The sequence below is a fragment of the Populus trichocarpa genome, chromosome 14 (genome assembly GCF_000002775.5).
Source record: "Populus trichocarpa isolate Nisqually-1 chromosome 14, P.trichocarpa_v4.1, whole genome shotgun sequence".
In the NCBI taxonomy this organism is placed as follows: domain Eukaryota; kingdom Viridiplantae; phylum Streptophyta; class Magnoliopsida; order Malpighiales; family Salicaceae; genus Populus; species Populus trichocarpa.
Window position 1 is genome coordinate 11,903,191 of NC_037298.2, and position 21,134 is coordinate 11,924,324.

General features: G+C 32.9%; 2 protein-coding genes across 7 annotated transcripts; both read right to left on the bottom strand.

The window, feature by feature from the left end:
• Positions 1-1,298: 1,298 nt before the first annotated feature.
• LOC7455992 (OBERON-like protein) lies at positions 1,299-5,996 on the bottom strand. Of its 4 annotated transcripts, XM_024584830.2 has the most exons (4): positions 5,829-5,960; positions 5,085-5,149; positions 3,813-4,967; positions 1,299-2,043 (listed from the first exon to the last, which is right to left on the bottom strand). In XM_024584830.2, exons 3-4 carry the CDS (start codon positions 4,948-4,950, stop codon positions 1,421-1,423), a joined length of 1,761 nt encoding a protein of 586 aa, XP_024440598.2. In that variant the 5' UTR covers positions 4,951-4,967; positions 5,085-5,149; positions 5,829-5,960; the 3' UTR covers positions 1,299-1,420. The 4 variants fall into 4 exon arrangements, with proteins under 4 accessions (XP_024440598.2, XP_002321182.4, XP_024440601.2 ...); XM_002321146.4 differs by lacking the exon at positions 5,085-5,149 and having other exon boundaries at positions 5,829-5,996; XM_024584833.2 differs by lacking the exon at positions 5,085-5,149 and having other exon boundaries at positions 3,813-4,986; positions 5,829-5,963.
• An 8,517-nt stretch (positions 5,997-14,513) lies between these two features.
• LOC7455993 (heat shock protein 90-6, mitochondrial) lies at positions 14,514-20,333 on the bottom strand. Of its 3 annotated transcripts, none has more exons than XM_052447175.1 (20): positions 20,054-20,333; positions 19,553-19,744; positions 19,377-19,450; positions 19,019-19,144; positions 18,842-18,935; positions 18,665-18,748; positions 18,417-18,560; positions 18,212-18,325; positions 18,046-18,105; positions 17,877-17,948; positions 17,690-17,794; positions 17,250-17,390; positions 17,029-17,121; positions 16,846-16,923; positions 16,252-16,506; positions 16,046-16,148; positions 15,547-15,721; positions 15,340-15,445; positions 15,151-15,240; positions 14,514-14,893 (listed from the first exon to the last, which is right to left on the bottom strand). In XM_052447175.1, the coding sequence occupies exons 1-20, from the start codon at positions 20,153-20,155 to the stop codon at positions 14,720-14,722; spliced, it is 2,382 nt and encodes a 793-aa protein (XP_052303135.1). In that variant the 5' UTR covers positions 20,156-20,333; the 3' UTR covers positions 14,514-14,719. The 3 variants fall into 3 exon arrangements, with proteins under 3 accessions (XP_052303135.1, XP_024441419.2, XP_002321183.4); XM_024585651.2 differs by having other exon boundaries at positions 17,877-17,951; positions 20,054-20,332; XM_002321147.4 differs by having other exon boundaries at positions 17,877-17,954; positions 20,054-20,332.
• Between the last annotated feature and the right edge of the window lie 801 nt (positions 20,334-21,134).

Consider the following 21,134-nt stretch of genomic DNA (forward strand, 5'->3'; position numbering starts at 1 on the left):
CATTTATTATGCATGTTGTCACTAGATTAATGGAAGGCATACGTGTCATTATTTTTGTCTTCTTTTTTGAGATGTCTTCGAATCCAGCCTCCCTTTTGTTAGGGGGAGAAAGGGAAAGATTCGAGATCCATCCATGAATATCCAATCATACAATTTATTACCGAGATTATTGTCTTAAAAATATTTTAAAAAGGAATTGCTTTTTGATATGAAAAACACGAAGGAAGTTTCAGACATCCTCTCAATGGGATATGAAGTTCGATATTGCATCCTTGTTTTGTCCTTCTCCTGAACACTTTATGTATAATTGGAGCATGGAACAAAGTAGTTTTATAACCAAGACTCGTAACCTTTCCAACTCACAAATGGTCCCGACTCGTTTTTGGATTAATCTTCTGAAGATAAATAAATAAAAAAAGAAAAAAGAAAATGTTGGAAGAGCAGCCAAGATGCTCCTCTCTCTCTCTCTCTCTCTCTCTAATATGATCTTAAAGTTTATTTAATGAGAATAATTTATAGTCACTTCAATCCGATAGATTGTGACCGGAGAATCGGCCTGTGCACATGCTTGCATACAGTTTTCAGCCATTATCTTTATCATATGACAAGGTGTTTTGAGAATCTTCATGATCAAGTGTGTCCATATTTATTTTAAATGAATGCGTGGACTTTCCAAAAAAATAAAAAGGAAAAAAATACATGGCGGGTATGACAGATCTTGCTTAGGTGTTGTTGCTATATGAAAAACACCGCATTTTCATTTTTAAACTCCAGGAGACGGTGCCACAGCTAGAGACGGAATCAGCCGTGCCATTGCTTTCAACATGGTTGATTCTTCCGTTGAACCACCACAGCTCGATGTCCTTAATTCGGAGTCCAATTCCGTGAGCACCTACAGAAATACAACATCTTCATCTGCTCAAGTGAAGAGGGACCCCGGCACGGCTTTGTAGCGTGCAAGTACGTAGGCTAGGTTGATGGACGAAAAATAGAAGCACATGGCAGCTCTGACTTGTCTACGCCGTGCATCTCGCAGGCAACTCCTCCGGTGAGAAAGTACAGTAACCAAGCGGCCCATCCTGCTCACAGAAAATCCCTCCTGTCAGATGTACAGTATTGCATGGATATCTCTAGCAACTGTAAGAAACTGATAAGGTATCAGCCCAGGTTGCATGATCAAAGATGTGCGCGAGAACTTTCCAACATGCATGCACAAAAACTGCATATTTATGCAGAAGTGTAAAAGCAACTTACAACTCGAATCTGTTCCACCGACTCGCCAATTAAAAATTACAAGGTTGAAATCAATCCAAATAGCATTTCATTCACACTTGTTCGGCAAGAGTCACATTCGTTCAGCAAGAGAGCGACATTTCTAAACATCTTAATCAAACTTTAACTTAGCAGAAGGCATTTTTGCTCAGGGATTTGTCCTGAAATGGCGGCGCTCGTTTGGCTGTGCTTCTGTCTTTGGGGGGACATTGTAGCCGTGAAGAATTTCATGGATTTTGGAATATGCCAACACCTGTGAGGGGTCAGCCCCACCACTGCTTTGTGATGCACGCGAACTCTCCTGCAGCTTAATCTTCTCAAACAGATACTGCTTCTCTGCCTCAGCTTCACTTAAACGAAGCTTGAGGTAACTGCTAGCATATTCTTCCTCTGATTTGTCTGTCTTAGCAAGCCCAATTCTCTGCAGCCTCTCAGCCTCTCGCTTTGCCTCGTTGGCCTTGAGCTGGAACATGTCAGCCTCTGCCTGCTTAAGCCTCACAATTCTCTCAAGCTCTTCAACCTGTAGCTTCTTTTTTTGCCTGTCTAGCTTTAGTTCTGCCACTTCCTTGGCCTTCTCCTCCAGCTCACGGTCACATGCCTCGAGAGCCATGCGTGCTTTCTTAAACATTCTCATCTTCTCATCAGCCACCATCTCCATCTTCCTTATGGCCTCTTGCACCACTTCAGCAATTCGGTTGCATGCCTCCTGCGGGGCTATCAGCCTCCCACCCTCCCCATTTTCAAGGCTCTTTGGAGAGTCCACCTCGAGCTCTTCAAAGAAGGGTACAGAAGAAAAGAACAAAAAGTTTAATTTCATCTAGCAGATTTCTACTGAATTTCAAGTAACATATTCAATAATTCAGTTAATCAGTTAAATGTACATGGAACCACATGTGGACTCTTCAGTCCCCACAGGACCATAACAAAACAGAGGCTATACTGATAGGAGGGAAAGAGTGATTTCTCAAAAAATGCAGAGCAAGGATGAACCCTAAAGCTCAAAGAATAGAAGAGACACATGCTATGATTAGCTTGCCAATTTGCTTGAACTAAGAGTCTAATAATAGAATGAAGACATCAGCTCCAATCACATTAATAGAATTTCAGTGTGAACATGTCACAGGCTCTGATCAAAGTGAGATACTGTTAGCATGTCTAAATATGGCATGCTCACTTACATGACTAGCGGAGTCAGAACACAGTAATACCCCTATACTCATGAAACTCTCTGCTTTTGTAATAAAATAATCACTATCATATTTAAGAAAGAAAACTCTCTCTGCCTCTGCAAAAAAATGGAAACATTCTTTTCATATATACTTCGTGAGAATAAGAAAGATACTGCAGGGAAGCATGTATAAAAAATATATATCATACATCCATAACCACATGACAAATCACCAACTCTGTCGAAATACCCTTACTAGTTATAATAATCATAGGTACTTTAGCAAAAAGAATATATATATATTAACTCCAAAATTCCTTCTTATTTTACTAAAATACTCTCAAACTTAAATTCTTTTAAAACCCTTGAAACCCTACTATATTTAAAGAAAAGTTCATGCTCTCTTTACAACAGAAAAGAAAACTCAGGTCTGCTTTTATATTATCATGTAAATGCTAAGGTTTTATCTCTTCTTACTATCATCATTATAAGGTACAGATCTTAAGAGAAACTATTTGTAATCCATGAGCCTTTTAACATATTATTTAATCATGGTGGTCTACTTTTCTATCAATATATTTTGGCTTTAAGATCACCAAGTATGGATGTGATGGTTGAGCACCGTAAGAACCTCAATAGACAAGTTTAAAGATGAGAGATTTGCAATCCTTTGGCAATTTCTTCCAGAATTCTGGATTAAAAAGCTTAGATTCAGTTGTTTTCGCATTATGCTAAATCGTTTTGATTGGTCCACATGTAAAAGGAAAATTTTATTTTTTAATTCTTCTTTGATTGGTCCAGATATAAAATTATATTATTTTTGAATGATCTCATCTAAACTAGCTCACATTAAAATATATATATATATATATATATATATATATAAACACTTCCACGCTAACTCCTTACCTTCTAATTTTGTCATTTCTCTGTACAAAAAAATGTCATTATCTGTTGTCCAAAAACAGAACTTTCATCATCCTACAATCAAATAAGTAAATAAAAATCGTGTTTTACTTTTTTTTTCTTTAACGATGGTATTCTACTATCCTTATGAACTAAGGATTCCTTTCACTAAATTAAACCTTTACGTAACTTTTTTTTTTTTTAATCTTGATTTACCTGACGTTATTTTTTTCTTATCTTGGAATTCTATTCACTGGGCACTACCCTTATACCTTGCTAGGATTTCAATTTATTACACACACATAAAATGCGGTAAATATTTAGATAACGGTAATGATATTGGAGCAGCTTAGGCACTGCTTCAAGCAGCCAGTGAAGGCAAAGCAAACTAACGCACCAGTTCAAATATTCTTCCAATACTGAAGGCGAGAAGGCTATCTTATTTAATGCTTAGCATAATACATACCTTGGAAGAACATCAATATCACTCTGCAAGCTGTTGACTCCGCAAGTCCACCCTTCATTTTCTCAATAAGTTCCTCGCACTTCCAAAAGAGTTTCCTCCCTCTAGTGTCTTCACTTCCTCGGAAGATTCTACTAACAAAATCAAGTTCCCTCGCAAGGGCCTCTCGTTCCCATGCTGGTGCACAGTGTTGGAAAACATCTTTCACCCAACCCAAGAGCTCAGATGTTCGATTGCAGGCTCGGCAACGGAAAAGCATCTCAGTTGGGCCAGCTCCGCTCTTAATAGATGGACCCATACAAATTTGCCCATCACGAATAGCACAATCCGTGTGAGTCCAATGAGAACACAAATCGCAACCAATCCAACGGCATGTGTTCACTTCAAAATCAAACTTGTTACAGATCACACACATGCAGAGATTGCAGAAACCGCTCCTGTTGGCACATATTTCGCAGGTACAGTCATCAGCTGGAAGCTGGTTTTGGCATGCTATATTTCTGCATCTCTTGAACACAAAGACCTCAATCAGGGAAGTTTGGGAAAGACTTATACTTGGATGCAAAAAAGCCTGAATTCCAGTGTTTATTGAAACGAGTATTTCAAGTTGTACTCGGTGTGCTCTAATCAATGTCTTTGCTGTCAAATCGGCTCTACTCTGAACAAGCTTCTGCAAAATCAAAAATTCCTCTCTGTGCTGTGAACCACCACTCCCTTCAAGGATAACCCGGAGACCATTCTTTAGCTCATCAAGAAAATCATCAGGTAGATGATGCATCTTTTCAGAAATCACGTCAACTCGTTCCCTAGCTATGTCACGAAGAGTTATCTTATCTGCAACTGAGACACGACGAATGACAGACTGTTCAGGGCAATCATTCTCCGCCTTGCCATTCTCCATCTTCTTTGTCATCATGGCATCAGCAGTGGGCCAAGTTTCTCGTGAACTAGCACTTTCAGTAGGTGATTCACGAATATTATCAGAGTTAGATCTCAGTTCCTGTGCATCAGGAGACAGGCGAGGATCAGAAGACACCAAGGACAGTGATGTTTGTAGTCCAGCTGCACGCGGTTGCTGTCGTGGAGGAAGCATTTTTGATGAAGGGTGGTGATGAATGTTAGAACCAGATGATGTGCCCATCAATTAGTGGTTTCTTCCTGTCAATGTCACAAGGAACTATAACACATCATCAATCCATCACCACCTACTTTTATCATCACTATCATTAGAATTCAAGCTACGGAAATGTGTGAAAAAAGAAGAAAGAAGAGTACAGAGAAGCATGGCCCAACTAGGAACACCTCCGTTGTAAAAAATAAAAAAATCTTCAGGAAAAAATCTGCAATAAAAATTAAATGTTGTCTTAAAAAAGGCTTTTCTGTCCAGTAAAGTTTTGATCAAAATTATATGTAATAATCCCTTCTTTTTACAAGAACGTTTTTTGTTGCTTGCTTAGAATTAACCATGATTTCCAGAGGATATTCATATATATATATATAAAAGCATAATTGATGAAAATTGAGCACAATCACATGGAGAGACCATATCAGCTACTGCTCAGCTATAACAGACGAAAGCAACGCATACACGCTCACCGATTTATTTATTTTTAAAAGAAAATCAGCATCATTAATGAATCAGACTAATTAAGAAAAAAAAGCAAGAATTTTTTTTTTAAATATACCAAAGCTGCAACAAGCAAACAGTAGATCAGAGCAAAGGAAGTGATCTGTTTAATTACTAAGAAAGCTACCAAATCCAAACATAAAGTTACCAGATCTGACCTCTCAAAAACCTTTCCTAACATGAAATAAAAATTATTTAAAAAAAAAAATCTATCAGTTAATTAAAAAATTTCTCTATCTATTTATTCACCACTTAAACCACAAACAATAATAATAAAAAAAAGAAGTCAAAACATTTCTTCTGGTTTTTCTACCTGTTCTCTCAGCAACCAAACAGAAGCAAATAAAAAGAAAGACAGCACGAGAGAGAGAGAGAGAGAGAGAGAGAGAGACCTGGTGAAACAAGGCCAAATGGATCGATGGAGGAAGAGATGAAGGAAACAGGCATCGATCAACAAGGATTACAAGAGAGCAGAGAGATCATTGAATCAGCATCTTTACCATTTTGTCCTCCAGTGTTGAGGCTTGACTACAGATGACAGGAACAAACCGACGACTTTACCCAGGGACAAGACTGGACAATATGAGAGAGTAAGTCGTAAACGAAAGAAAACGGCTAGCGGCTAAGCCGGTGTCTTAATTTGTGTTCACCGGCTTCGCATGCTTGCAATTTGTCACTGTTTGACTGTTTGTGGCGCATTGACTTGCTTTTTAGACGCGGCGGCAATGGGGTTTGGCTGGCTAACACATTAATGGGTCAATAAATAATTTACTAACGTTGACTAAATAGATAAGTGGTAAAAAAAAAAATCATTTGGTTTTGTTGTGTTTATAAATTAAGTAGCTTTTATTCATTTTTTTTAAAATTATTAAGTGGCTGGTAAAATTCATTTCTTACCAAAAAAAAAAAAACATCTTCTCCTTATTACATTACATTTAGTAATTACAAATTATAAATTACAATTAAGAGAAACTAAATCCTATGAAAAAAAAACATTGTGAACACCTTCACAGTGCATTGTTTAGAACAGTGTTGAGCTTTGAGATTTTTTTATTCCAGTCTCTAGTTTGTTTATTTTTTTTTAGTCCTTGAAGAATTAAGTTATATGAATTTTCGAGTTTATAATTTATTTTAACTGGTTTTGTATGCGATTCTCATGGTGTAAAGCATAAAAAAAGCATTTTGGTTATGTTGATTGAAAAAATTAAACATTCAAGTACCCAATTTGATATTATGACTAAAATAAATAGTTTCTCTTCTTACCCCACCGTTCAAAATGCACCTTTTCTCTCTCTCTTTCCTTATGATTTTTTCAAGTTTTTTTTGTCCTTTATTGAACATTTTGGTTAAAAATTTCATTTATTTATATTTTAATTCATGAGTTTAAAGAAAAAAAAATCACTAAAAAAAAGATAAAAAAATTAGTATATAACCAATTTTAGCAACAAAACTAGTTGTTTTTGGTATCAATGAATTTTATTTGATGATCAAAGTTTTATTTATGTATATTTTTTTATCTTTATCTTGCCAAAAAAATAGATTAAGGTTTGAGAATTATTATTTTTTCAAGTTTATCTTTCATTGTTTAACAGATTAAATGCTAATGTAATACTAAAAATTAGTTTATTGAGGCCATTAAGATGTTTCTTAGTTGTTATTAGTCCGAATAAAAGTTGAAAATAGGTTGTTTGAAACCTAGAAGTCAGAAGTTCCGCTTTTAAAATATCTTATCTTGATTAGTGAATGACATGTTATATGCTCCTTTAGCCAAGTATGTGTGTGTATGTGTGTAAAGAAGCAAAAGTTAGGAGCGCATGTTCGGCCTTGTAGGCCCCCACACATAGCCTTTTCTTTCTTGCGAGCCAAACGTGTTTGTCATGCAGACTCATATGCCTAGCTTTTTTTAAAAAAATGTTTTTTTCAATAATTTAAATTTAATTTCATAAAAATAAATTAATTTAAAATACAATAGATATATTATTTTATTAAATTCTTAAATTAATTAAGAATGTATTTTAGATATTTTTTATTACATACCATTCCATTTTTATTTTATTTTTGAATAAGATTATATAAATCTTTTTATAATATTAACAAGTGTTCTTTTTGTACAACCCATTGTAATTATTATTTATTTAGTTTTATTTATTTGTTTTACTTCAAGTAAATTTTTTATTATATAATTAAATAAATAATAGTTGCACTCCAAGACCCAGTTATCTAACCTTTTTTTTTCCTTTTAATTGTTTCTCTTTAATTTAAATTTAAATTTAATAGAATCATTATTTTTTATATTTGGTTTTATTTAATCACTTTTTTTCAAATATATATTTTTATTTTTGTATAATTAAATGAAGAGTGAATTCTAAAAAATCATTATTAAACCCAAACAAGTTGATGACTAGGATTATAAATTTTATTGATTAACTAGATTGACTTGTTTTGATCTAAAGCATCATCATCTTGATATTTAGAAGAAAACAAAAGGAGATTAAGTGACATCCACTTCAATATTTTTATTTATTTTTAGGTCAAGTTTTTTAATTAAAATTTATTTAAATAAACTAATTAAAAACATGTTTGCAATATTATTTAATGAAGTGTTGTTTAATTTTTATTATAGCATATTTTTTAAATATTAATAACAATCTTATTGTATATCCCTTTATGATATTTATTTTTATATTTTTCTTTCTTAAATTTTATTCTTTTTTTTTCTTGTACATTTCTGTTATTGTATAGTTATTACTAGCCTCCGTGCCTCTGCTTCGCAACGTGACTAAACTATTTTTTTAAATAAAAAATAATATTTCGGTATTGAAAATGGGTAAAAAATATATAAAAAGACATTTATGACAAATATGTAAAAACTCCAATTAGATCCAAACTAACACGAGACATTCTGTCGAACTCATGATCAAGATTATGTGACTGGAATAACCCGATTAAAAATAAAAAGTTTTATAAAGCATTTTAAAAAAATATGTTAACTTTTTAAACTCATGATCCAAGTCATTAAACTTGAAGTATCAAATCTATAAAAATCATGAAATCTAATTTCTAAAAAACTAAATATTAGAGGATGAAATTGAAAAAAAAGAAGGCCTAATCATACAAAAGGATTTTAAAAAATAGCAATTCAAAAAATGACGATCAAAATCACTATCACTACTATTATTAATAAGTAATATCATCACCATCATTATCATTATTTCTATTTCTATTATTATTGTTGTTGTTGTTACTGTTGTTGCTATTACTATTCTCATTACCACTATCATCAAAACAAATATTATTTGTATTTTTATTATCGTCACTATTTTTCTTCTTCTTCTTATTCTTCTTCTCTCTCATGTTAATGTTAATGTTAATGTTATTGTTATTTGTAGTAGTAGTAGTAGAAGCAACAATATTGTTATCACTGCAACAACAACAACTACTACTATTATTATCAACACTAATTTTGTTGTTGTTGTTGTTGTTGTCACCACCACCATTACTAATTTAGTTGTTGTTGTTGTTATCAATAATAATAATATTTTTATAATTATCATCATCATTATCATCATCATCATTATTACTATTATTATCAATAATATCATCATCATCATCATCATTAATATTACCATGATTATTATTATTATCATTATTATTATTGAGAAAATAAAAATCATGAACTTTATTTTAAGGATAGAATTGAAAATTATGAAAATTTTGACAAGAAAGCTAAGAAAAACAATGAAAAATCAAAAGAAAAGGGACTAAATTGAAATCATTATTATCATTGAAAAAACAAAAATCATAAACTTGATTTAAATGATAAAATTGAAAGCTATAAAAACTTTGACAAAAGAACAAAAGAAAAAAAAAATTAAAAGTAGAAGGACTGAATCAAAATACCTTATATATACAAATTAAACACCAATGGTTAAATTGAAAATAAACAAAACTTTAACAAAAGAGAAAATAACTAAAAACACTAATTACAACTAAAAGGTATGGATATGAAATAACTATAACTATAACAATGAAAATTATAGTGTATTTATCGGGGTAAAAGAAAGAAATGAATGAAGAAAAAAAAAAGAAAGAGTCACTAGGAATGTTGGAAACCTATTATGAGAATATGTGCCGCCTATAATAAAAGAGGAGACAACGAGGAATAAACTAAGACAACAAAAGCCCATTTTTGAATGTTGGAAATCGTTGCATGCGCCGTTCAAAGTGTGTGGCGATTCCAACGCGCTGGGGGGTGCTCTTTTGCATGCGCCAACAACTTTTTAAATATAAGATTATTATTTTAATGGTAAATTATGTTATTAACCTCAAGCAAACCTATAATTAACCAAAAAAAAAACCTAAATACCCTTGACTACAATGAATTCAATATTTTGCATGCAAGGGCATATGTGTAATTCTACTATTTATGAAGAAACAAAAATACTTAAATGCCCCTACCTGAGACCACTTGTTTTTGTGCTCTTGGGGGTATTTTAGTTATTTTATTGTTTATTAAAACATTCATTAGACAAAAATATTCCCAAAAAAATCAATAATGACTATTACTCCTTGTAAAAATACTAAAATTACCCTAATCCAAAGGCATGTATTTTTTGATAGGAATGACAAAATAGTCATTACATTGTAGTGGTGAATAATAAAATATAAGAGGGGTTATAATGAATCTTCCTTTTGTTTTAGTTGTTTATATAATATACAATTTGATCCCAAAAAGTCAAGTTATTTAACCTAAACGGGTTCATGATCCGTTTGGCAAGTTTGGTAATTTGAGCTGAGTCAACCCATGTCAATAAAAAATGATGTCTTTTCAATTTATTTTAAGAAATAAAAAATTATGGCTTGAAATTTTTTGTTGTCAAATCGATCTCAAAAGAGACAATTGAGTTGTGTTTGACCTGTTTGATTAAGTGGGTCACATTATGTGATTGAATTGAAGGGTTGAATAGAAGCAATCCTCACTTGTTATGATTGTAAAATTTAATATCAGAGAGTGTGGGGTAGAAATGACCAATAATGTAGCAATAGATATAGACCTTTTTATGGTGGATAGTGAAGGGAGGAGAAAAGAGTGACGGTGGTGACTAGTTTTATTTTAATGTAATGAAAAAGTTGTTATATTTAATATAAAAGCTTTTTAGTCATTAAATATAATATAATGACAATCTTGTAAATGATATGATATTTTTTATTGTTTTTTTTATGTGTTATGAACTTATAAACTCGAAGATATAAACAGTAATTTATGAAAAAATGGAGGTAAAGTGAAAAATAATAATTAAACTACAAGATGTAAAGTCTAATTTACCCTTTAAAGTTTTCCTTTTTTTAGAAAATAAAAAACGCCTATATATTTTTCTTTTTTACACTAAAATTGACATCTAATCCGACCTGTAATAGAGCACGAGTACTTAACTAGTAGCATTTGTGTTCAAATGATTGAGAATATTTTATTAGACTAGTTGTTTGAGAGGGGCTACTGATATTTATGTTCATATGACAATGAAGATTTTATCAAACTAGTTGTCCAAGAGGGGCTAGTTGCATTTGTGTTTAGATGACCGGGGTGATTTATTAAACTAGCTGATCGAAAATATGCTAGTGACATTTGTGTTCAAATAACTAAGAAAATCTTATTAGACTAATTAAGTGGAAGGGCTAGTGGCATCAATATGTCTAATTGCCGGGAAAACTAAGCTTGCCTTAGAGTTAAATATATGTATAAATTATATGTGGATTGAAAATAGTGTAGTTGAAATTATTCATAGAGCTAGATTAATGAGTTAAATAGCTATTTTTAAATACACACACGTTTTACTTATAAAGTTATTGTATTATAATCTAATGTGATGGAATAAAGTAATTGTGAGGTCCTTGTCATTCCAGAGTCGACCTATTAATTCTTATAATGCCACTTTTTGTTATTGAATTTAATATTATAATTTAAATATATTAAACTGATATGTATCGTAATTTGAGGTATTCCATGTTGAAATTTTAATCATGTTTTATGAAGCATCATATTTATATTTTGTAACCCTTTGTTAATTTTGTGTATCCATATTGAATTTTATATAATTTAAGATAAGATCCTAAAAATTACCATATTCTAAATTTTAATTTTCATTAATCATTTAATAAAGTAAACTATATAAATTCATGTGAAAATTATCTCTTAATCACACTGTTCAGATTTCATGAAAAAATACATGTATGTTATCCTTGAGTTGTGTTGATGAGAGAAATGTTCATGATGATTAGACTTGACTATGATATTGATTTATGAGATAAAAAAAATTGTCGATAACTTGGTGTGTTCCTAATATAAGGGAAACTCTACCGAAATCTTGGTAGGGTGCACAAAAAGAAATTCACCCTTGAGTTTTTGAATTACTTAAAAGGTCGTTATCATAGAAAGTAGATTTTTTTTTTAAATTAAAGGTTGTTACATCAACCCTTTTTTTTTCTTTTATCCCTTAATCTTTTCTTAATTTGATCATTTCACATTTATTTATTTTTAGATTGAACTTGATATTTTTTTTTTTTTGGTTTTGTTACTTAGCCATGGGGATCCCATAATATCAGGAAAGAAATCTAACACGTTTGATGCTCAGTTTTGCAAATCAAATATGATTTTATTAATCCAAAACAATAAAGGCTTGAAGAATCCAATTTGGAAAAAATGTCTTAGGGATTGAAAAAGACAAGAAGGATAACTTGGTCGGCGTGTGCATTGCACTTGTTAGCATGTGGAAAGAGGTCATCGTGTGCGGTTTCTTCCAGCAGCTATCCAGCACCATCCTCGGATGTGTTAGAACCATTGAGGTGACACCTTCTTGGTGATAGGGTTCGTGTTTATAGAGGTGCAATGGTGATGCTCTAATGCCCTTTTATGTCTTCTCCCATCTCTTTTCTCTATTATCTCCTTAGATATCATGTTGGTCTGCCAAAGTTGAAAGGTTTCTTGTTATTTTGTTTTGGTATCAGATTTAATTTTCATTCTTATGATTGTTGTTTGTTTTTTTTATTATTATTTTTTAAATTGATTTTGTTTTTCAATTTTGTTCCTTGTCATTTTGTTTCATTTAATTTTTATATCAAATTTGATAATTATTCTTTTGATTGTCATTTGTTTTGTTTTGGATCATTTTCTTAATTGAATTTTGTTTTTAATTTCTTCCCTTAATATTTTGTTTCATTTTATTTTTATATCGGATTTGGTTCTTATTTTTTTTATTGCTATTTTTTTATTTTGGATCTTTTTTAATTGATTTTTTTTCAATTTTATCCCTCACCATTTGGTTGATTGAGAATTTAGCTTTGTGAGTTTTTTGGATTTGCCTTCCATGGGATAATCTCGGCCCCATGATCGAGGTCATGAGTTTGGAAGATTAGTATAAGTTGACTTTGGTTTTTTTTTGTTACTTTTTAAAATTGATTTTTTTTTCAATTTTATCTTTTAACATTGAGTTTGTCTAAGATTAAGTTTCGTTGTTCGTTTCATATTCCTCTCTGTAGACTTATCTCAGTCTCATTCCCTGAGTTGTAGGCTTGTCAGGTTAACCCAAGTTGACTTGAGTTTTTTTTTATGTTATTTGTTTTTTTTTAATTTCATCCTTCAACATTGAGTGAGTGAGTTTGAAAATTAAGCTTTGTGGTTTTATTCGATTTGCTTTCTACAAGGTTATTCTATTCTCACGACAGGTCGTGGATTTGGCTAGCTGATTCAGGACAAGTTTTTAGTTCTTTTTTGAAATTGATTTTTTTTTCAATATTATCCTTCAACATTTGATTTGATGAGAATTAAGTTTTAAAATTTGTTTTTCTATAGGCTTATTCCATTCTCATTTAATTTTTTCTTTTGTCATCAAATAGGATCATATAGACCTTTTAAAAATATTGGGGGAATATCTTTTCATGATATTGACAATCGTTTATTTTCTTCAATTAATCATTGAATTTTTTTTTGTTTAGTTCAGTTTATTTTCTATTTTTTCTATTTTTTCAATCATATTATTGATTTAATCGAGTTTATTTAATCCAGACGAGTCAATTATCTGAGTCTAATATTTTTTTTTTTATTTAAAAACACTAGTATTGTCTACTCATTTTTTTCGGTTAAAATTGTTGTTGAAAATAATATTGATAATAAAATGATTAAACAAACATGTAGAATTTTCATTGTTAAGTATGGTTAGTTTGGTCATTAAAATTAACAAGAGTAATAAAAAGTTTGATGTTGCAAGGGAAATCACATGAAACATAGGTAAAAACATTTATTTATTATGGTAGTAATTATTTTTTAAAATTTTATTTTTAACATCAGAATATCAAAACTATCAGAAAATGCAAAAAATAATTTGAAGCAAAGAAAATAAAATTTTTTTAAAATATTTTTAAAACATAAAAATAAATAGACTTGAAATTGTTTCACCAATAACCAATATCAGACCTTAGTTGTTGGTGGACCCCATGTTTAGCATCACAATTTTTTAACGTTACCAAACATATTATGAAGTTATTTGTTTTTACAGTTAAAATCATGTTTTGTAATTTTTAAATTTTTTTTCTTGAAATTAATTTTTTAAAATTTTTTTTAATCGCTTTAATATAATAATATAAAAAATAATTTTAAAAAATAAAAATAACCATCACACGACACAAGTGCAAATTCATTTCCGTGGTCTGCTCTGAAACATTTCAAATTCTTCTCCCCCAACTTTGGTTTGAACTCTCTCTGTTTTTTGACTTTTTTTTCATACCTAAGGATATTGAACCAGCTTTTATACACCAAGATCAATTTCACTCTCTGGTTTAGACATTCGTGCTCTTGGAACGCAATGTGTCATCACTCTGGCCATGCGCTCCATCTCCCACAGACATGATGTCCTTGGCAGTTTACCATGTTTATGTATCATTTGAGGAGGATGGTAAGAACCCATAAAAGGTTACTGAAGAATCAGTCATCATTTGCCTGTTCAGGTCTCCTGTCATTTGTCTTTAATAAATGTTGCGGTCTCCCATCCACTACATCAAATTAATCTTAAAAGTGCAAGGAATAAACGCGAACAAGACAAAAATAATCATTTAACTACAACCATTTCGAAGCATTCAGGCAACATCAGTCCAGCTCAGTCTTGCACAATTCCCCTCTGCCATTTATGAACTAAAGCCTTAATAATCCCCCTCCTAGATAAATATACGCATATGAAACATGGAAATGAAGCAGCAAAAATTGCATTTGTTCTTTGCGTCCCCTCCCCTCTCACTTCTGCCCATCAACTTCAACCGGCTCAACCACCTCTGCTTCTAATGTTTCTGGGATACCTGGTTGAGAAGATACAGGATGCTGAATCTCAGGAGGACTTGACCATTTCCCTGATAGCGCCATACCCATCATCTCATAAATCTTCCCACCCAGCTGTGCTGGATCCTCAGGCTGCATGGATTAAAATCTAAGTCAGAGAACAGCCAGAAACTATAGTTCGAATGCAAAGGTCGTTGAGAAACGAGTCAAATTGTTTAGGGTCACCTTGATTGCTTGAACAGGTAAAAATAATTAAACATGTAGTTCCATAGGCCACACCAAGAAGTACAATTACAAGTTGGCAAATTATATTCTCCAAATGAGACACAACGGCAAGGTTAAATGTAATTTTATATATGTATAATTAAGAAAACAACAAAAATGCTCACAGTATATCCACTGGAAACCAAAGCTGCATCGTAAAGGAGATCTACAGCTCTTAGGGCATCTTCATCATCCTGGTTGCTCCTGCATGCAGCCTACAGGGAATAAAAAAGGGGGATAAAAGTAAGTGCGAGTCACTGGAGTCACTAAGACTCAAATGAAAAACAGAGAGATGGATGGGAATGTCCTTGTACAGTTAAGTTCTTAATTATTTCATGTTCAGGATTGATCTCAAACACCCTTCTGCCTCTCATGAACTCCAAGCTGGACATATCACCAACTGTTTGTGACTTCATTAGCCTACGGTAAAATAAGATTTATAGGTTAAACAAGCACGCAGCAGAGGGGTGGGGATGCTTGACATATAAATCACCGGCACAAGCAACACAGGAGCACTTTACCTCTCCATGTTCGCGGACCAACCAAATTTCCCAGACACAAGGACACAGGGTGACGAGCTCAAGCGATTTGATATTTGTACACTGGCAACTTTGTCACCCAAGCGCTTCTTAATCCAATCACAAGTTTGGCCAAACTCCTGCTTCATGTTCTTCTCTTTCTCCTCGTTCTTGTCACCTGAAAAGGTCAAATAACTTAAATCTACATCCAAGTTGAAACCAATAAGCACCAATGGATCGTTCTCTTCAACTTTCCCCACAAAGTTATTCCAGTCGATATCACAATTGAGAAAGCTTGAGTAAAATTAAGATCAGAGCTAACCACTAGCCATAACCTTCATAGAACCGTATGATTATGGTAATTGAGCCTAAAACAACAATCAAATCTTCAAGATTTTCTTCAGATAGTCACTCCAATACAAGATGTTTATTCCAAAAGAAATAAAGCCTACAAAAGAAGAATAAACATAACAAACAACCACGCCTTATCTCAAAAACTAACCTAAATCCAAGTCTTCCTTGGTGATGTCAACAAAATTTTTCTCCTTGTATGATTTCAGGTTCTGGATGGCAATTTCATCAATGGGATCAACCAAGAACAGCACCTATAGAAATAACACCGAGAGAGAATTCATATGATTGTTCATGATATATCACAGAACATTAACTAAAATGTTGTGGAATTGTTTTTTCAAGTGAGATACATACTTCAAGATCCTTCTCAAGGAGTCTCTCTAAGAAAGGCGTGTTCCTAGCGCTGGTTACACTGTCAGAAGCTATGTAATAGATATCCTTCTGCTCAGGTTTCATGTTTTCCACGTACTCATCCAAGCTAATCATCTCCTGCTCACTCTGGGAAGAAAAAAATCGGAGCAGTGGTGCAATACGCTTGTGGTTTTCACGATCCTCAATGCAACCCAATTTTAAGTGTTTGCCAAAGTTATCCCAGAACTTCTCATAATCCTACAACAAAAGCAAGATGGTTTATTTAAAAAAATGAAAAGCACTCAAGCAAGAGATATCATTGATGATGGAAAAGGAAACAGGTGATTTCATGAAGGCTTCCCAAAAAAACCTGTACAATCCAGAGAATTAGAGAGAGAGAAGGAAGGCATCAGAAATACCAAGAGAATTTGTGGAACAAAATTCAATGGAGGACAAAACATAAAGGCTTCCCAAAAAAAACCCATAGATATCTAAATTCACACTTAAGCAATGTGCAGAATTATTTTGACATCCTGTGATATGAGCTTTCATTGAAGATGTAAAAGGAAACAAGTAATTTCATAAGAAATAGCATACTTCTCTATTCTCACTCATGGAAATGCCCAAAATCATGTCAAATGCCTTTCGAACCAAGCGTTTCCTCATAATCCGCACCTTCAAGAATGCCAGAAAAGAAAATTAAAATGACACATTCAGATTAAATTAATTCCACAACCTCAAAGGTTTTGGAAAAAACAAATAAATGTTGACTGTTCATACAATGCGACTTTCTTGAAGAATCTCGCGAGAAACATTGAGGGGGAGGTCATTGGAGTCCACAACACCTTTCACGAAGCTTAGATATCGTGGGAACTAATCAAGCAAAAAATAAAAAAAGTGAGCCAGCATAAAATATGAAGAATGAGTATGACAGTTTCCATATAGTACAAATCTGTTTAGGAGGTGGGAGTCAAAGGAAGGGAAGGATGACATTCTCTAACCAGTTCTCCATCAAAATCATCTGAAATGAAGACCCTTTTTACATAGAGCCTGATATTTTTTGTTTTGGGATTGACTATGTCATCCTTTCCTGTGGAAGCAATGGCTGGCACATAAAGTATGGACCTGAACTCCACCTCACCCTGCAAGAGCAACCTTCACCAGCTTAGCAAGAAATGAAAAGAGGCAAATGAGAAAAGAACCCAGTTAAGACTTCAGAGTTCAACATTTAGAGAACAATAAAAAATTGCACAGCATGTTAGAGGACAGGGACATAACACATGTACTTTTCCTTGCCTGACAAGTTTAAGTTACCCACTTTTCATTGGCCTTGACCTTTAGATAACTATCATCCAATTTTAGAAGCATATATCCAATCATGTATTTTAATTGTAGAAAAGAATATAATCATTATCACATCCAGAATGAGAATTGTTGTTACCTCAGTTGTGAAATGAGAAGACGCTAAAGGCTCCAAGTATTCATTAAAGGTTTTCTTGTAAAACTCATTGTAATCTTCTGTAGAAACTTCTTTAGGGTTCCGAAGCTGCACATGTCGAGAGAATTTATCAAACCTTTTCCTATATGTTAGCATTAATCAACATCCAAATATACCAATCTTTACCCACCCATATTGGTTGGGTCTCATTAGTAAGTTCCCAGTCCCAGTATTTCTCAACAACAGTTTTTGTTTTCTTCTTCTTCTTCTGTCACAAGAAACAGCAAATGAATAATAAAAAGAGCTACTGGATTAAATTTTGAAGAACCATGAAATGATAACAAAGTTATGCTTCATACCTCAGTGGTATCGTCTTGTTCATCCTTTTTGGCCTCAGCTGGATCCTCATCAACCTCAACCTTCAACAGAACAAGAAATAATAGATAAATGTGCAAAATTAGACTAGTTGCTATGATCTTTGAGTATTAATGAGAACAGAAAATTAAAGTAACTGAGAAAACTGACCTCTTTAGTGTATCCTTTCTCCTGCCAGGTGTATATTGGGAATGAAACAAACTGTGAGTAGTTTTTCACAAGCTTCTGGATCCGTTCTGGATGTGCAAAGCCTTTGTCATCACGCTGAAGTAGGGAGAACAAATAAAAAAACATGGTGAGTTTCAAATCTATTCAAGAAAGAGGAAACAAGCTGCTTGAGAAAAAAAGGCTAGACCTTAAGATACAGTGTAAGGCGAGTTCCCCTAGGAATGTGATTTTCTGGGTCTGTGTCCTCTCTTATAGTATATGAGCTTGCATTGGCCTCTCCTTCCCATACATATTGTTTATCAGATCGTGGGCTTTTTGTTGAGACAACAACCTTTCAACAAGGAGAGGTTTATTAGTGAAAACTAGGAAACTCTATATTGATGTAGATAAGATAACAAACATGAAAAATGTCCAAACTTTACATTAAGGTCATACCCGATCTGCCACGAGAAAAGCTGAATAAAAGCCCACACCAAATTGCCCAATTAAATTGTTGTCAGCACCAGCATCCTTGCTATCCTGTTAAGAAAATATGAATTCTTTAAGCACTCAAGCAATCCAGCAAAACACTTGGAATAAAAAATTCAATACAGCTTAAAGAAAATATTAGACCTTCAATGCCTTCAAAAACTTTGCAGTTCCACTTTGTGCGATAGTTCCAAGACAATCAATAAGTTCTTGACGAGTCATACCAATGCCACTATCACTGCAAGAAAGAACCGCATGTTGGAATAGTTGAATCGGATGGAAAATCAATAATTAACAGTTGATGAAGTTCAGAAAGCTTACATGATAGTTATAATCCCATTATCTTTATCAGTTTGAATACGAATGTCAAGATCAGTAGCATCCTTCAAAAGCTCAGAGTCAGTGACACTAAGAAATCGCAGTTTGTCCAAGGCATCACTCGCATTACTGTGAACATAAATTCATAAAGTACAAAATTTAAGCAACAATATATAAATTTCCAAAAGCAAAGAACACAAGACTAATGAGTCTATTGACTGTTTGCATCCATTATTACATAAGCTTCCAAATAGAGAAATGCTTTAATCACTATGCCCTCTCTTGCTTTCCAGGCAAATATAAATATGTAACAGTGCATCAAAGTATTAAGAAAAAGAGAAGGAAAGAAAAAATAACGTGCCTGATAAGCTCCCGAAGAAACACCTCTTTGTTGCTGTATAGACTATTAACAATGAGGTCCATAAGGCGACTAACCTGCCATCAAGTATTAAAAAGAGAGACACATCAGTAAAACCATATTCAGCTCCCGTTCCTTGAATACAAAAATGAAATTCCCCAAAATCTACATTGATGTACCTCAGCTTGATACTCATATTTTTCACCCACAGATGGAGGGGATGATGACGAATCAGATTCTGCAGCCGTAGACTCGTAACGGGTACCCAAAAAAAAGGTATGCTTCAAGTTCAGCTGCTTGGTTTTATTTGGTATCTCTCTCCCAGTGGTTAAAACCGAGTACCATCTGAATTTGGCCTCACCGTCGACAACCTGCTCATGACTCATAAATAAATATTCCACATTTGACCACAATATCATATAGATACATTTGCTATAAACATAAATTGTCTTAAGGTTAACTGTACAACTTTGTTTTCCTTTATGCCCATTCTATGCCAAAAATAGGAGGAAATTGCATTAACAATATTAAGAATTTATTTAATTAAAAAAATGGCCATTAGACTGGATGCTAAAAATATCTCAAGCAGAACCAATCAACAAAGAAAAGAAAAAAAAAAAGGAAACGAAACAGGTATCAAGTCAGTGTAGAAATGGGAAGAGCTTTTTATAAGAGCGTACATAATCGGAGAATGGGACAGCGGTGGCGGCGCTCCCGTAACGAGAGGCAGAGCCAGTGGAGCGGAGGATAGTGGAGACGGAACGCCTCGATAGTCTGTGCATCGTTCGTTCACGGGAGGAAGAAATTGAACGTAAAGCGACCGGAGAAGGAGGGGGAGAGAGAGGTGGAGTAAATGGGCACTGTTTCTAGCGAGTCTCAGACTCCGTGAGTTATGAATGGGTGTTTAGTAGGGTTTATCATGGGGTTTGAGGAAGTTTCTGGAGATCGGTCCCTTTTCTCTTTTTTTTTTTTTTTTTGCCCTTTTATTTCGCGCAACGCTTTATTAGGTATTTGGTTATTTTTAATAATAATTTTTTTAAAAAAAAGATTATAATTTTTTTTTTTTTTACACATGCTCTATGTGGTTTGAGCAACTGGGGTCGGTTTTCATAGAATAAATCTTAAAACCTAATTCTTATAATTATCTGCACCATGATGCTATTTAGATTAAAAAACATTTAACGTAATAAAAAACATTCAGGCTATAAAAAATTATTTAGCATTGTTATTAGATTGTAAATGAGTTAATTTTAAAACCTTCCAACTTAACCCGTTTAAAATAAAATTATATAAAAAACATTTTAACTTGACTCAATCAACTTAACCGCTTAAAAAACAACTCGACCGACCAGTAAAAAACATCCAAAGTTGAAATTAAAAAAATATATTTATGAAATTGACAAAAAAAACTTCAAACCTAACTCTTTGCCTAGCATGAATTTAAAATTAAACCGTGTGGAAGTTTTCTTGGCGTGACGTAGTCGATTTGGCCTGTCTAAAAAAAATCTGATTGGCCAGTAAAAAATATTTGTGAATGAAATTGATAGAATAAAAAACCTCTCGAACCAATTTCTTACCTAACTCGAGCTTAAAATTAAATTATGCAAGAATTGATCTATTATGATCTAGTCAACTTAGTCGTTTTAAAAATAACTCAAATGACTATTAAAAACAATACAAGGATGAAATTAAAAAAGAAATGAAATTACTAATTTACATATGAAATTAAAAGAAAAAAAACTTTATTATTTATATAAACAG